Source organism: Ochotona princeps, chromosome 20 (genome assembly GCF_030435755.1).
Source record: "Ochotona princeps isolate mOchPri1 chromosome 20, mOchPri1.hap1, whole genome shotgun sequence".
Taxonomy (NCBI): domain Eukaryota; kingdom Metazoa; phylum Chordata; class Mammalia; order Lagomorpha; family Ochotonidae; genus Ochotona; species Ochotona princeps.
This window is the reverse complement of record NC_080851.1, coordinates 33,893,781-33,909,827: the sequence shown is the minus strand read 5'-3', so window position 1 is coordinate 33,909,827 and position 16,047 is coordinate 33,893,781. Positions and strand designations below refer to the sequence as shown.

At 40.9% G+C, this 16,047-nt stretch overlaps 1 protein-coding gene across 4 annotated transcripts in view; it reads right to left on the bottom strand.

Moving 5' to 3' along the window:
- SNX13 (sorting nexin 13) overlaps window positions 1-16,047 on the bottom strand; it is a 106,494-nt gene that overhangs the window by 73,519 nt on the left and 16,928 nt on the right. Inside the window, exon 2 of one of the 4 annotated variants that reach the window (XM_058678321.1) lies at window positions 11,314-11,444. The exons of the other annotated variants lie outside the window; for them this stretch is intronic. Coding sequence (XP_058534304.1) covers window positions 11,314-11,340 — 27 coding nt within the window. The 5' untranslated portion in view covers window positions 11,341-11,444. The remainder of the gene's footprint in view (window positions 1-11,313; window positions 11,445-16,047) is intronic. 4 annotated transcript variants of the gene reach the window in all.

Below are 16,047 nucleotides of genomic sequence, written 5' to 3'. Positions count from 1 at the left end.
ATTTCTGTGATTAAATTCAAGAGGTTAAGAAAACATTTCTAATAATGAAGCAATTCATTTCTTTTGCAGTTAAACTGTCAACTCCAAATGTTAAACTCCAAATGTTAATCTATTGCGGCCAGCCAGCATGGTGGCATAGTGGATAAGGCAGCCACTTGCCAAACAGGCAGTGGCTGGAGTCCTGGCTGCTCCAATTTTCAATTCAGATCTCAGCTAAAATGCCTGGGAAAGCAGTGGAAGATGGCCCAACTGCTTGGGCCCCCTGTACCCACTTGAGAGATCTGGAAGAAGCTCCAGGTTCCTGGCTTTGGCATAGCACATCCCAGCCACTGCACCCATTTGCAGAATGAATCATCAGTTGGAAGTGTCTCTCTCACTCTGTAACTCTGTTTTTCAAACATATAAATATTAAAAAGAAAAAAAGTTAACACTATTAATTAAAACATCGAAATCGTACATTATCCAACAACAGTTCCTATTATCCTTACTGTTTCATATATATAACTGGTTGATTATAAGCTTACTACTTAGTGAGATTAATCAAGAAAAATCAAGATGATCTAAAGCCATTTTAAGATTTCTGAGTTATAAACATTTACTAAAATGATGAATGACAGAACTTAAGGAAACGTTGTACTAAGCTAAAAACCCTTCCATTTGCTACATGGAATAATCGGCACTGCACCTGCAATCACTCACAACCAAGAACTGCAGGATGACTTCAAGCTCACCTTCTCCAGCACTTCTCAAACTTCAAGCATCTCAAACGCAGGGGATTACAACGCACATTCTGAGGTAGAGTGCAAGAGTGGAGACTGAATCTTTCACTTCTAACAAGCTACCAGAACTGCTTAGAAGGAAACACAATTATATATTTCTAATTTCCCCAAATTAATCTCAAGATCCAAAAATACGTATTCATAATTCCAAAATCCATAAAAAGCTGAAAATTGAAACTGTATCATGCATCCTACACGCCACCTCATTTGTTCATCAGAACTTAGGAAGCAGTCAAGAAGGTAGCAATACAGTACTTTAAAAATACAGCCAACAGTAGCGAGAGTAAGACTGAGGTGCAATCTCTCACCCCTATGCGTTACTATTTATTACTACCACACACCTCCATTTCCTCACCCATATCACCTCATTACTTGGAGGACTATGAGTCTCTGACTTAGTGATCCATTTAGTTTGCTCACTAATATTATGCCTGGTTTAACAATTAAAAAAAAAAACTGGACCTAATGTGATGGCTCAATTGGATAATCCTCCACCGTGCAGTGCCAGATCATATCCCAACTGCCCCGCTTTCCATTCAGCTCCCTGCTTGCTGCCTGGGACAGCAGTAGAGGATGGTCCAAAGCCTTAGAATCCTACACCTGTGTGGAAAACCCAGAAGAAGTCCCTGGTTCCTGGCTTTGAATCCGCTTAGCTCCAGCCATGGCAGCCACTTGGGGAGCGAACCAACATAAGGAAGATCTTTCAATCTCTCCTCCCTGTATATGTCTTTCTAATAAAAACAAATAAACCTTAAAAAATAGTAATGATACATTTCATGATAATTAAACCTGTAAAGGCATACTGACATTCACCTGATTGTCACCAGTACTTGTGACTGGAAAAGCAGCTTAATACCAAGAAAAGACACAGAAGTCACACATTTCAGTTTGCCATTAACTTTCTGCATAACCTCTACAAAATCACTAAACTTATGTATATGTTTATGACTCTGTCTGAAAAGTAGAAATACAGACAAAAGAAGATATTCCACTGATGGGCTGACACCCAAGCGCTTGCAAGAGGTAGGACCGCGTGAGGTCGAACTCCATCCAGGTTCCCCCCACAGCAGCAGGGACCCAAATGACTGGGCCATGGGGTGCTACCCACCAGTGTGTGCCAGCAAGGAAGCTGGAACCAGGATAGCCAGTACTCAAACCCAGGCACCTCAACATGGAGTGATGCAGGTGTCCAATGTGGCACTGTAACCGCTATGCCAAACACTCATTTATTTTATTATCATTAAACCACTAGCTATGAAAGACAACATACCACTGCACACTAACACGTAAACTTGATTCCAGAGGCAGATACTTGGCACACTGTGCACGATGTCACCCAGGAAGCCCACATCCCATTCCAGAGTGTGTAGTTCTGAGTCTTAGTTCCACCTCCAACTCCACCTTCCTGCTTACATGTACTGCAGAAGGTAGCAGGATCAAGTACCATGGCATCTGCCACCCTTGTGAGAGAGACTAAGCTCCTGAAGCCTGCCTTCCAACTGGCCCAGCGACAGCAGCTGCAGGAATTTGTAGAATGAACCATGGATAGAAGAGTCTTGTGCTCTTACTACCTTCCAAATAAACATAAAAATAAAAATATTTAGGGGTTGGTTCCATAGGTTAAGCCTCTACCTGCAGCATCAGTAACTCACATGAGTGCTGGTTCAAGACCCACCTACTTCACTTCTCATCCAGCTCCCTGCTAATAATGTGCCTTGGACTGCTGTGAAAGATGGCCTGTGTGCTTGAGCCCTGCACCCATGTGGGAACTAAAACAATTTCCTGGCTCCTGGCTTCTTCAGACCAGCCTAATGCCAGCCATTGTAGCCATCTGAGGAGTGAGCAGTGAACCAGCAGATGGAAGATGTTTTTCTGTCTCTTTCTCTCTGTCTTTCAAATGACAACAAATTTTTTTTAAAGTTATTTTTAATTATGTGAGCTGTGAACAGAATCTAGATACAAGGAAACAGTCATTCTATTGATTTTTAACAAATTGTGCCAGTTTAATTACTTCAATTATTTTTCTTAAATCTAGTTACATACTAGTTAAGTATGAATAGCTATCATTCATCTAAGAAAGATTTACAAAAATGAATACATGTGCTACTTTTTGAATGTTACACAGAAACTCTAAGGGAGAACAACCAAGACAGCTAGGCAGACAGCATGGGCTTGACATGCAGCAACACAGAGCTCCAGCTCCAGCTCCAGCTGACTCCATCCCCTGCTGCTGCAGATGCTTGCAGGCCCAAGCGGGGACACAGGCAGCTGTGTTTATGGAGAGACTTGCAATGAGCTCTCAGCTCCAGGTGACTTGCCTACCCCACCCACCCTCTACCTGCTAAGACATTTGTGGAATAAATTACTGAATAGGAACTTGCTCTGCTTCTGTCTCTCAAATAAAAATAATTCCTTTGTAGATGATTTTGTAGCAGTTGAAGTATTGTACATTACTATAAAACTATTCAACTGCATTTACTAACAAAATATAAGTCATGCAAACTACTTCAAGTGATTTTTACAACACAGAAAGCATTGATTCTGGATACCCAGCATGATACACTATAAGAACAAGCAACAAAACAAAAACACACACACAAAAAAATCACAAATATTTTATCTTTCAGTAAAAACTACCATAGCTATTCATTCCACAACATCAAAGAAGACATCCACCAGGAGCAGTGGTGGATTCTGAGTCAGGGGCAAGAAACCCATTTCAGATAAGCTCAGAATGCCAGGCAGTGACCACCCTGCTCAGGACAGTCAGTGGAGGGCTCGTGACAACCTGGAGACGCCAGCTGGCAGAAGAATGAACGCCACACACTGCAAGGCCTCCAGGGTTTAAGAGACCAGAAAGACATTTTTTGGGTTCCATTAATAACCCTTGAAGAGGGTTATATAATCAACTCATGATTTTGAAATGTAGTAAAGAATTTAACACTTATCAGTGTAATCAGCGATGAAAAATCTGTTTGTCCTTAAATTACTAATAGTCCATACAAAAAGAAATACGAACGGAATTAGAAATTAACATTATCATCTACAAAAGAATTCTGAAGAATGAAAGAAAGAAAGGAAAAAAAGCCACATCTGACTTAGGAAATGCAGAAGATGGAAAGCGTTACACTACGTCACGGAAATGAACAAGCAAAACTCAGATTTTGAAACTTATGGGTAAAAAGTTCAGTTCTTTCAACAAATTTCGAGGGAAAACAGACTAGGAAGAAGAGGGCACAGAGGAACTTGTGGATTAAAACTGTAAAATGCAGACCTTTTCAAAGTAATTTTCACAAAAATACACCGAGACAGGGGAGAGGAAAGTGATAACAGAAAGGGCAAGAAGGGGGGAAATACTTCTGATCTGAACACATCACTGGAGGCAGGTGCTGCGGAGCAGCACGCTAAGGCAAGGCGTGCAAGCTCCAAATCTGGCATACACTGCTGGTTCCAGACCCGGCGAACTGAGGTCGCAGATCCAGCTTCCTGTGGGTGTGCCTGGCAGGCTCAGAGGATGGCACAGTTACTTGGGTTCCTGCTACCCACGTGGGAGACCTGGATGGTAGGAGAATCTGGGGAGCAAACCAGCAGGTGGATTTTTAAAAGTTTCTTTTTTTTTAGCTGGTATGAGGGTTATGTTTGGTAACAAGAATTCTGTATTTTAGAGCTGTATTATGAAGTATTTACCGATGGACTGCTGTCGGAAATACATAAATTATGTATAATTGGCTAGGACTGGATAAATGTCTAACCCGGCAATATACTATTTCTTCCACTTTTAATGTTTGAAATTTTTCTTTAAGTATCTTTTTTAAAACCAAAGCGACCATAAGCTTCACTTTGACAATAAACACAGTTACATTTCTGTAACTAACCTATATATTACCTGGGATTAAAAAATTCATCCGGGGCAGGGGTTTGGCTTAGGGGTAAAGATGCTGCCTGCGACACCACCATCCCCTACAGAAGGGCTGGGGATGGAGTCCTGGTTCCTGACTGCAGTTCCCTTTAATGCCCACCCAGGAGGGCAGCAGGGGCTGACAAGGCTGTTTGGACTTCTACAGTCACATGGGGGCTGTGGACTGAGTTCCTAGCTCCTGGCTTAGACCTATCCCAGTCCCAATATGTTGCAGGTATTTTGGAAATGAATAAACAGATAAGAAATGTCTCTCCATCTCTGTATCACTGAAATAAATACAACTTTTTAAGTTTCAAATGACTGTTAATATTGGAGCAACATACACATGGCTGTTCAATTAAGAAAAAGATAGTTTTAAATATAAAACTAAGTAGTCTGATAATTATGTTATGTGCGGTCTGTATAATACTTATTTTTTTTAATTATGATCCTTTGGGGCAGGTGCCATGAAAGAGCAGGTAGGCACCAGCATTCCATATGGACATCAGCTCATGGCCCAGATGCCCTAATTTCAACCCAACTCCCTGCCTACTGCCTGGATAGAGGATGGCTCAAGTAGAGGCTGGTTCTAGTACTTTGGCCCCCACATCCATCCAGAAGAAGCTCCTGGCTTCAGAACGGCTCAGCTCCAGGCACTGCAACCATCTGGGGAGGGAACCAGAGGAAGGAAGATTTCTCTCTGTGTGACTCTCCTTCTCTCTTAAACTCTTCAAAAAATAAATAAATAAAGTATCTTCCAAAAAATGCTGTCTTCCAATTATTTCATGAGTTTACACTGATTCTATTATTAATTAGGCCTTAATGACGCAAAGGTGAATTCATTTCTATTCCCAATATGCTTACAAACTGCAAAGGTAAAACAAAAGTAACTATCATAAAGGTCATAAACACCAAAATAAAGATTGCAGTGTTTGGAGAATACAGAAAAATACAGAAGCTCCAAGAGCTTAAACTATTCCTTTGTCTTTTTTTTTAAAGATTTATTTATTTTTATTACAAAGTCAGATATACAGAGAGGAGGAGAAACAGATAGGAAGATCTTCCGTCCCATGATTCACTCCCCAAGTGAGCCGCAACGGGCCGGTGCTGCGCCGATCCGAAGCCGGGAACCTGGAACCTCTTCCGGGTCTCCCACGCAGGTGCAGTGTCCCAAAGCCTTGGGCCGTCCTCAACTGCTTTCCCAGGCCACAAGCAGGGAGCTGGATGGGAAGTGGAGCTGCCGGGATTAGAATCGGCGCCCATATGGGATCCCAGCGTGTTCAAGGCGAGGACTTTAGCCGCTAGACCACGCTGCTGGGCCCTATTCCTTTGTCTTTAAAAGGTAGTTGTATAGTACAATGAAACTCTTTTCTTCATAATTCATTTCCTCAAAATGGTGTCACCCAAGAACCAATTGCTGACTTTTGTACATTAGAGTTTTGGTAATTTTCAAAAACAAAAACTCCCCTAGCATTTATTTAGGGTCTTTGAGAGTACCCCACAAGGGGCTGGAATTGTGGCATAGTACGCACAGCCACCGCCTTCAATATCATATCCCAAAAAGGTGCTGCTTCTCATCCAGGCAGCTCCATTTCCCATCCAGCTTCCTGATACGGTCCTGGGAAAGCAAAAATCCATGGCGGAAGTGCTTGGCCCCTTCACCAACATGGGAGGCCAGGAGAAAGCTCCAGAGGTTTCATAGTAGTCCAATCTTGGCCACTGCAGCAATTTAGGAAATGGACGCACACATGGTCTCTCTCCATCTCCCTCTCCTCTCTTTTTTCTTTATCTCTCTCTCTCCAACTCTTTCAAATAAATATTAAAAAATAAATTAAGAAAAAGGTATCCCACAAGGCAAGTGCTCTGAGACCCACTGTGCAGGAGCAGAACTGAGGGGAGAATTTATTTGATTCCCAAAGTTAAGACCAACACTCTTTGATGTCTAGACATATTTTTAAAATTCATTCATAAATGGTAATAAAATAAGGCTAGTACCCTTATTCTGCTTGTACCAGTTGTGTGGTATAAATAAATATACTCTTTAGAAATTTCCAAAAAGCATTTATCACAAATAACTATGAATAATCACAGTGATTATATGAAAAAGGACAATGGCATCCACATGGCATCAGCCATCAATTAGAATGAGCTGGAACAATCAGCTATGCCCCCCCACAAAACCTCAAACTTTTCAAACTCATTCAATTTTCAGTAAGAAAACCTAGTCTCACATGATGTTAAAATTAACCATTTAGGGGTCCAGTACAATGGCTTCGTGGCTAAATCCTCGCCTTGCAATGACCAGGGATCCAATATGGGCACTGGCTGGTGCCCCAGTTGCTCCACTTGCCATTCAGCTCCCTGCTTATAGCCTGGGAAAGCAGTGGAGGATGGTCCAGTGCTTTGGGACTCTATACCCACATGGGAGACCCTGAAGAGGCTCCTGGCTCCTGGCTTTGGATCAGCTCAGCTCTGGCGTCACTTAGGAAGTGAATCAGCAGATGGAAGATCCCTCTCTGTATCTCATTCTCTCTGTAAATCTGCCTTTCCAAAATTTAGATTCATTTCACAGTTTTTATAATCCCTCATCTTAACACAGGCAGTAACTGACATCACAAATCTGCTGCTACTGTATGTTACAGTATACATATAGAGAACATGTACAGTATATATTACAGTATGTATATATATAGAAAACTGCTTGAAATTCTCCTGGGTATCCACATTCGTTATGCCCAAAATCCAATTCATTACATACCCCAAATACCTCTATCACCTTGTTTCTTTGGCCTCTGGGTAGGACACTTGCTCCCTAGACTCTGGCTTCTGACTCTAGCCTCCTGCTAAGACAGACTCTAGCAGGCAGTGCTGATGGAGTAAGGAGCTTGGTTCCTGTCACCCAAGCCAGACAAGTAAGAGACCTAGTTTGCACATCTGGCGCCAGGCTCAGGGCCCAAACATTGCAGGCATTTCCAGAGCAAAGTAAGTGGCGGGGGGTGGGGGGTGGTGCTGATGCGAATTATCTTTCTCTCTCTCTCTCTCTCTAATGAATTTTAAAAATATTAAGAGAACCTGAGACCAGAATGATGGTTGAATTGCCTAATCCTCGCCCAACAAGCAACACACCTCGGCTCCTGGCTCCAAATCAGCTCAGATCTGACCATTGCAACTATTAGGAGAGTAAACCATCGGATGGAAGATCTTTCTGTCTTCCTCTCTTTAAGCATGCCTTTCGAATGAAAAAAAAAAAAACTTTTAAAACTTTTAAAAATAAAATAGTAAGAATCAAGTAAGCTCCTTTGAGGCACGCCTTCCCTCAGTCTTTGCACCCTCTTCCCAGAGAATGCTGCTTCAAATTCCACAGTACTTGGGAATGGTTATCGACCTCTTCTTATCTGAAAGCTGCCCTCTACGATGTCTACAATGTCCCCACAATAGCAAAGCTCTGCTATTTCAAAGGCAAAGAGTTGATGGCTTCAAGAAGCTCACAGTTTTGCATCAAAAGACAACACATATGATACCAAAATACAATAAAATCACAGCAACCCATCAATAATCATGAGACACTAGTGAGGAGCGTATCTTCTGACGAGGTTGCAAAGGAGGGAGGGAATGAATCAAAAGAAGCATTTTAGAAAAAAAAAAAAAAAAAGACAGCTGGAATGAGGTTCTCAAAGGATAACCAGAATACAGGTAGGCTGAGAACAGGGGACCTGAAGTAAGACAATTCAATTACAACTAACGAACTGAACAACGCAGAGATGCAAGGAATAGGACATACTTCATCATTGTAAACAAACTAGTCAACCAGTAATTGTTATAATAATAAATAATAAACATGTATGTTTCCTGTATACAAGCCCCTATACACAGCCCTGAGGATCACGTTATCCTATCTAGTTTCCCTTTCTCCAACTCTCAGCTGGTTTAGGACAGCTGTTACCAAACACAGAGGCAGCTAATAAATATACTATTGGGAGACCCTGGACCAACAGGGATCTGAAACAGACTTTTTCAAGAATGCAAAAAGTTATAAACTACTGCCAGTCAGTGGGAAAATGTGGAAAGCTATTCTGGAGCTGGTACAGTCACTTCCAGGGGACACACAGGTCACTAAGTCAAGAAGCGAGTACAGAGAAGCACTGGAAACAACGCGGAGTACGCTGAAAAGCCAAGTTCAGACCCTGCGGATACCGAGGCGTGTGGAAAGAAGGGAAGCCTGGGCAGCATTTCAGTTCCAGTAAGAGCAGCTGTGTTCCAGTTTACTTCCAAGGGTCCCCTTTGCCACGAATCCCAACTGGAAACAAACAAGATGAAGCAAATGGCAGCAATAGATAAGTCTTTCTGTTTTTTAGTCACCATGCACTCTGTAGCTAACACAGAAGCATTCAAGAACTCTAATTTCCACACCTGGCTCTGCTCCATGACAGCATGTAAACTCTAGCAAACTATCTCGCAACTTGTTTATTCACTGTAGATTTCATATGACTGAACAGTTTAAAAAATTAACTTGGGATGGTATATGGTATACATGTGTATGCACACACAAATTCAATGATACGCTCTTAAAGCAACTCTTTCGAGAACTCCTGCTGATTTTTTAAAGCCAAGAAGGATCTAAATCTGAAACATAAGCATGCTTCCTTCTGAAGATTCTTTGGCTGGGTCTTATGTAAATTATTTGGCTACTGAGGTCATTATTAAGGCCACTGAAAAATCAAAAAGCAGTACTGGAAACAAAAATAGTAGAGTATGTATGTAAAAATAAGAAATTGGATTTTAACATACTCATTTGACCTGTCCCCCTCTTGAACTACTCAAAAAGGCCTGTCCACTTTCCATATCTGAAGGCATTTTATGAGGGACTCCGTAGGCAGACATGACAGCAGTGTGGACCATACGAACGGCCCTTAACACACTAAGCCACAGTGACAAGTTTGGATCTCCACAGCCAGTTTAATAACACAGGCAGCAAACAGTAAGTTCAGACTCAGATCTCACCAATCACAACTTATCTTAGGATTATTATTTCACTATCACAGAGGCAAACCAGCGAGGAAACAGGAAGCAAGTATCAACCAAACTGGTATACCACCAACACAAGGACTGATGAAAGTTTAATGCGGGCAGGGCCACAAGATAAAGCAGAAGATAGATCTGTATCATACACACAGTTTAAAAAAAGGAAAAAACACAATACTTTTCATGTATTTCACAAATCTACAAATAGGTGCATATCTTCTAACACTAAAGTTATGAACAATGATCTTTGGATTTTTTTTTCTCGATAACACCCCATATATGGCTACATCTTATGCAAAGCACCTGCTAAGAGCCTTTTCTGGAGCTGATGCTAAGGCATAACAAGCTAAGCCACTCCGGCATCCCATATGGATGCCAGTTGGAGTCCCAGCCACTCACTTCCAATCCAGCTGCCCACTAATACACCTGGGAAAGCAGTGGAAGACGGCCCAAGTGCTTGGGGCCCTGAATCCCCAGACAAAAGTCCTTTCCTAACTTTCGCCTGACTAAGCACTAGCTGTTGCAGTCACCTGGAGGAGTGAAACAGCAGGTGGAAGATCTCGACATCTCTTTCCCTCTCATTTTCTCTCTCTCTCTCTCTCTCTCTCTCCCTCCTTCCATCCCTCCATCGTCCTGCCGATCAGCCCTACGTGTGTTCAATATTTTATGTGAATATATTACCAAATCTTTTACTTTTCAGAAAGTTATTTCATCAAACCACAATTTTTACAAACGCTTAGATATTAGTCATCATAAACATATTTCCATGTATTTCTACAGTGTATTTTTATTAATAAAAATTAAATTACAGCACATAATAAATATGCGACTCAGCCATTTCTGGTCTCTATTTTGGCAAAAACAACTACGGGACTATGAGTCTTAGGCACTCCAGAATGTCCTAACATCGTCATTGCACTCCCGGCTCTTTAGAGCTGTCACCTGGCAGCAAGTAACAAGCCCTGGTCAAATGAAGCAAAATAAAATCATATTCAATAAACTAGCTGGTTAACAGAAACACTGTCAATTCTTGACAGCTTAAGTAAGCTTTCCAGTCATTTTCAATGACTCTGAACTATTTTCTTGGCAAAATTTGAGGCTCATTTTCATTAAAGTCAAATAAAAAAATGAAATGCTAAAAAAAGGGGGGGGTCAACCTTCCATGATGGGTCATCATTTAGTTCAAACTCAATCAAAATCAGTCTTAGCTCAAAAACAGAAGAGATCAGACTTCCATTTAACCTATTTTAACCATTTACTTTACATTTTCATCCTACTATTAAGTGTTACACAAGAAATTCTTTTAGTAAACACAGGACAGCCTCAGATATAAACTGCCAAAATATCATCAGCTGATGCCTCACTTAAGTAACTCTAAGTAACTCCTTGAAAGTAACTGAAACTATTTCAAAAGCTATTTATCCTTTTTTTTTCATTTTGTATAACAGGCATTTACTTCAGCCTCAAAATCATTCCTAGATTCTAACAACATTAAGAACTATGAAGGAAAACAAATGAAGAAGGAACAAACAAAACAAAATTCAAGAGATTACTTGAAAAAAAGATACTGGCTAAAAAATCTATTGCAAAATATGTACCAAGTAAGATTCATACCTTAAAAAAGACTGATCTTTGGCTCATTTTCTTTCTCAAGTCAGCATGATCTCAGCATGATAGAGGGCAAACAAAAACAAACTGGGGCTATGTAAAATGGTGCAGCCACTGTGTAAAACAGTTGGTGGTTCCTAAAAAAGTTAAACATAGAATTACCATATGACCAAGAAATTCCATTCCAAGGTGTGCATAGCCAAAAATACTGAAAACAGGTACTCAAACATGTACACACATGTTAACAACAGCACTATTCACAAGTAAAAGATGCAAACAGCCTAAATTTCCATCAACAAATTAGATATACAAACTGCGGTGTTTCTATTCATTGGAGTATCATTCAGTCATAAAAAAGGAATGAAGTACTGATAGAAGTGAATGAGCCTGGAAACACTACACTAAGTCCAGAGGCCAAATACAAAACACCACAGACTAGAATTCCATTTACAGCAGCTTCCCTTCTTCAGTTTCACTTTCCATGTTTTTAGTTACCTGGTAAACTGCAGCTTGAAAATATTGAATGGAAAATTCCAGAAATAAAGAAGTCTTAAGTTTCAAGCTGAGTATTCCTCTGAGCAGCCTCCTGATCCACCCCACCTAGCAGGCCAGTTGTCCGTTGGCAGGCATGACCGTGAAGTATGCACTACGCCACGTTTTTCACTGTGGAGCCACCTAGGTGACTGTAGCAGGTATCTGTTCTATCCTGTATTCCTTTGTCTCAATGCCTCTATTATCCACCTCATTTATCACACGTAGCCACTGTATCTCTAATCATAAAGAGCATGAATAGAGTACAGTAAGATACCTCGGTTCGCATGATTTTATTACGGTGTGTTGCTGTAACTGCTCTACTTTATTAGTAATTATTGTCTTTCATCTCTTACTGAACTTAATTTACCAACACATATATAGCAACAAGCATAGTATGTACAGGATTCCACACTATGCACAGGTTAAAGCACTCCCAGAGAAAACAGGGTGGGGAACCTTAGCATGCATCCCCCGAAGCTCAAGACAGGAATAATATATGTGCAGTATCCATAATTAATTAAAACCATGCAGACAGACCTCAAATTGGTGGTGGCCAAAGGGTAAAGAAAAAATAGGGGCAAACAATGAATACTAGCCCTCCTTTTAGAGAGATGAAAAGATTTGGTGACTGCACAACATTGTATTTTCAACTTGAATAAACCATTCTTTTCAAAACGGTTACTACAGGGCATCAATGTTATCTCACTTTTCCGAAAGAATAAAAACAAACCAAAAACACTGGGTCAGAAGATACAATTTCTAGGCCCAGGTACTCGCGAAATAGGTGTGGAACAAACATAAAAAGTCAATCCAATTAACCAACAATCTGTATCTGTAGCACTGAATTTTTATTTCATTACTATTTTAAAAATTATTTTCATTGTATTTTAAAGGGAGGGAATCTTCCATCTGTTGGTTCATTCTCCCAACTGTCTACAAAAGCCAAAGCCAGGTACTCAGTCTCAGGCGGTAGGGACCCAAGTACATGAGCCATCAACAGCTGCCTTCCTGGGTGACTAGCAGGCAGGTGGAATGTGAAGCAGACCCAGAACTTGAGCCCAGGGATGCTGATATGGGATGTGGGTTGTCCCACATGGTGAACTAACCACCACAGCTAATGTCCACCTCTATATTTTTAAATCATACTATAATATGTAACTTCTCTGAAAGACAATGTGTAGGATGCTAGCTAAGGTCTTCAGCAAAATTTTTACAGGAAAGATATTAGAAAGTTTACTATAATTGCTTCCCATGATGACTTCAAATAAAAATGGGCATACTAAAAGATAATGCAACAGAGTCTTGCAAGGAATATGAGTGATGAAGGGGGAACGAGCAGAAATCCCTCCTAGTGTAGCATGTGTAGGCCTAGGAATTAAGTCAGTCACAGCAAGCAGGGAGTGCAGCAAGCTGGGAGCAGGTACAAGGCTTTTGGTCCTGCCAAGGCTGGGCATACTTTCCCTTGGAGCTGTATGAGATGCATGGGAACTCCAACACTCTGAACTGGCCAACTGCCCGGTAAAGGTGGTGATAAACCTATGAAAGACTTGTGTTTTGGCCAGCCTGTAGGGAAACTGAGTGCTAATCTAATAAGGAGAAGGTACTGACCACCAGCAACCCACTGCCCCTGCACCATTAGGATAAACAATATCCTAACATTGACTACTGTGTCTCTGAGCCCTCTCTCTCTCACACTCAGAGAGGCCTGTGTCAAATAGGATTTGGCATACTGCTAAACAGAGCAGTCCAGTGTCGAAATGCCAACGTTAACACCCAGGGAGTCAGAAGGATCCCATGATCTCAGGGCAGGGAGCAGTGACAGATTGCAGGGGCAGCAAAGGGGCACTGCAAGCACGGTCCCTGCTTTTGGAGGATTCATTTCCTTGAGGTTTGTGCTGACCATGAAGAACACTTACACAGGCAGGGCTATAAAAGAAGACAGCAGAACTTTAGGTAACTACGCTCTTAGTTTCCAAGGCAGAACACACACCTTCAAATCCTTAGCAAAGTCCTTTAGAGACAAGCATCTGGGTAAAACACTATTGAGAGATGCCATGGAAATTCAAGTCTGGGAAAGTTCATTTCAGCCTTAACTTTATCCTTTCTCTTATCCTTTGAATGTGACACACTATTAAAGAAGCTAAAATCTCAAAAATTCAACACCAAATTTAAATAATTACCTTTTGACATCAAAAGCACAAATAACAAAACAGGAGACATAAAAGTCAGCAAAGTTTATGCTGTAAATGATACCAATAAGAAAACAAAAAGCCAAGCCAGAAAATGTTTTTTTTTCTTATCTGCAAAGCATGTATATGACAACAGACTCCTAATTATAAAATACAAAGAACTCATAAAACTAAATAGAGGAATAACCCAACTAAACAGGGGCATGAGAATCTGCACAAGACACGCGAATGCTCAAAAGTACATAAAAAGCTGCTCAAAAACACTGGACATCAGGGAGATGCAAACGCAAACCACCATGAGATACCACTTCTCACTAGGCCTACTACAATTCAAAAGACCTCTTCACAGGTCCTGCAGGATATGAAGAAACTATGAAAGGACTTCAAAAGTTGGTGGGTCAACGCAACCGAACAACGTGTACTCCCGTGAGCACTTGGCAGGTGCCTTGCAGAGCCCTCCTGCTGTGCCAGTGGGGCTGCCACTTCTCAAAGCACCTTGCAGTTCCTGGAAGGACTCAACAAACTTGCCACAAGACCCAACAATTCCACTCCTCAGTATATATCCACAGAAAGGAAAACATAATCCACCCAAAACTAATTCAGATGTTCACGGAGACAATATTTACAACAGCCAAAGGTTGTGAAAATTCATCAGTCTCCATAAACTAATGAAAGGATAAAAGAAAAGTAGGATATTTATACGATGGAATATTATTCAGCAATAAAAAGATATCTAAAATTCACATATATGCTACGATATGTACCCTAAAGATATGTCACAAAGACCCTCCATTCATACAGTCCTTCCACTACAAATCCCTGGAGACAGATTTGTGACTGCGTAGGTGCTGAGGAGGCAGACTCAGGCAGTGAAGACTGACTTTAAGGTCACAAGTTCCATAACTTATCATGATAAGGGATGCGTAATTTCAAACATAACAAAAGCTACTGATTTCACATTTGAAGAGAACTGCACTCATATGACACGTGGATTACACCTCAATATGGCCATTTTGCAAGCTACTAGTTTGAACAAGCAAGAAGTGACATACAACAAGGTGGCTAAAGGACAAACACAAAGCAAGGGAACAAGTTGATATGAGATAAAACATGACCAAAATAATTTTCAGAATTAAGGTGCTATTTTGTTGTAGTGTTCATGGGCCATGAGCAATCTTACCTCTAAAGTACACCTGGCAACATAAAGAAAGGTTTAGGGGTATTGCAACTCAGGGGAGAAGAGCTATATGGACCAGAGATGCCGCACCGCACCTTGCGACACTGAGACAATTCCCTAAAATGATGGAAAGGGAGAAAACAAGCAGACAGGAGACACAGTAAAGAAAAAAGAAAAGGACTACGAAGAAAAAAATAAATAAATAAAATGCAGAGAATAAAAATGAGAAGAGGAGAGGGGTCAGGTTGTGGCACAACGAGCTAAGGCGCAGCCAGCAACATCCACTCACAGTGCGGAGTTCCAGGTCCCCTTTTTCTGAGCCAGCCTGCTACTAAAAACCCTGGGGAGGCAGCAGCTGATGGCCACACTCCTGGGTTCCCGAAATGCACATGAAAGGCCAGGATGAAGTTGTACAATCCTGGCTGTGGCAGCCATCTGGGAAGCGAAACAAAGGACAGAAGATATGTCTCTCTCTTACTCTCTATCACGCTGTCTTTAAAATAAAACAAATATTTTAAAACAATCAAAAAGGAGAGAGTGGCAGCCAAAAAGAAAAAAAAAAAAGAAAAGCAGGTAAATAATTCTGGATTAAACAGACACAGAAATCACACTACTGCATGATATCCTGATTCAAACTAACAAAATCTAAATATTACATGATAACGGTATTTACTAATAAATCTATTATATTACAATCATGCTATTGTTATATTGAAAAAATCCTTATTCCTGGGAATTTCATAAAAGTATGTTCATGCTAAGTGATATACTATCTGCATTTTACATTAACAAGTCTGAACTATAACAAAAATAACACACAGTTAGAAACAAAGAAAACAC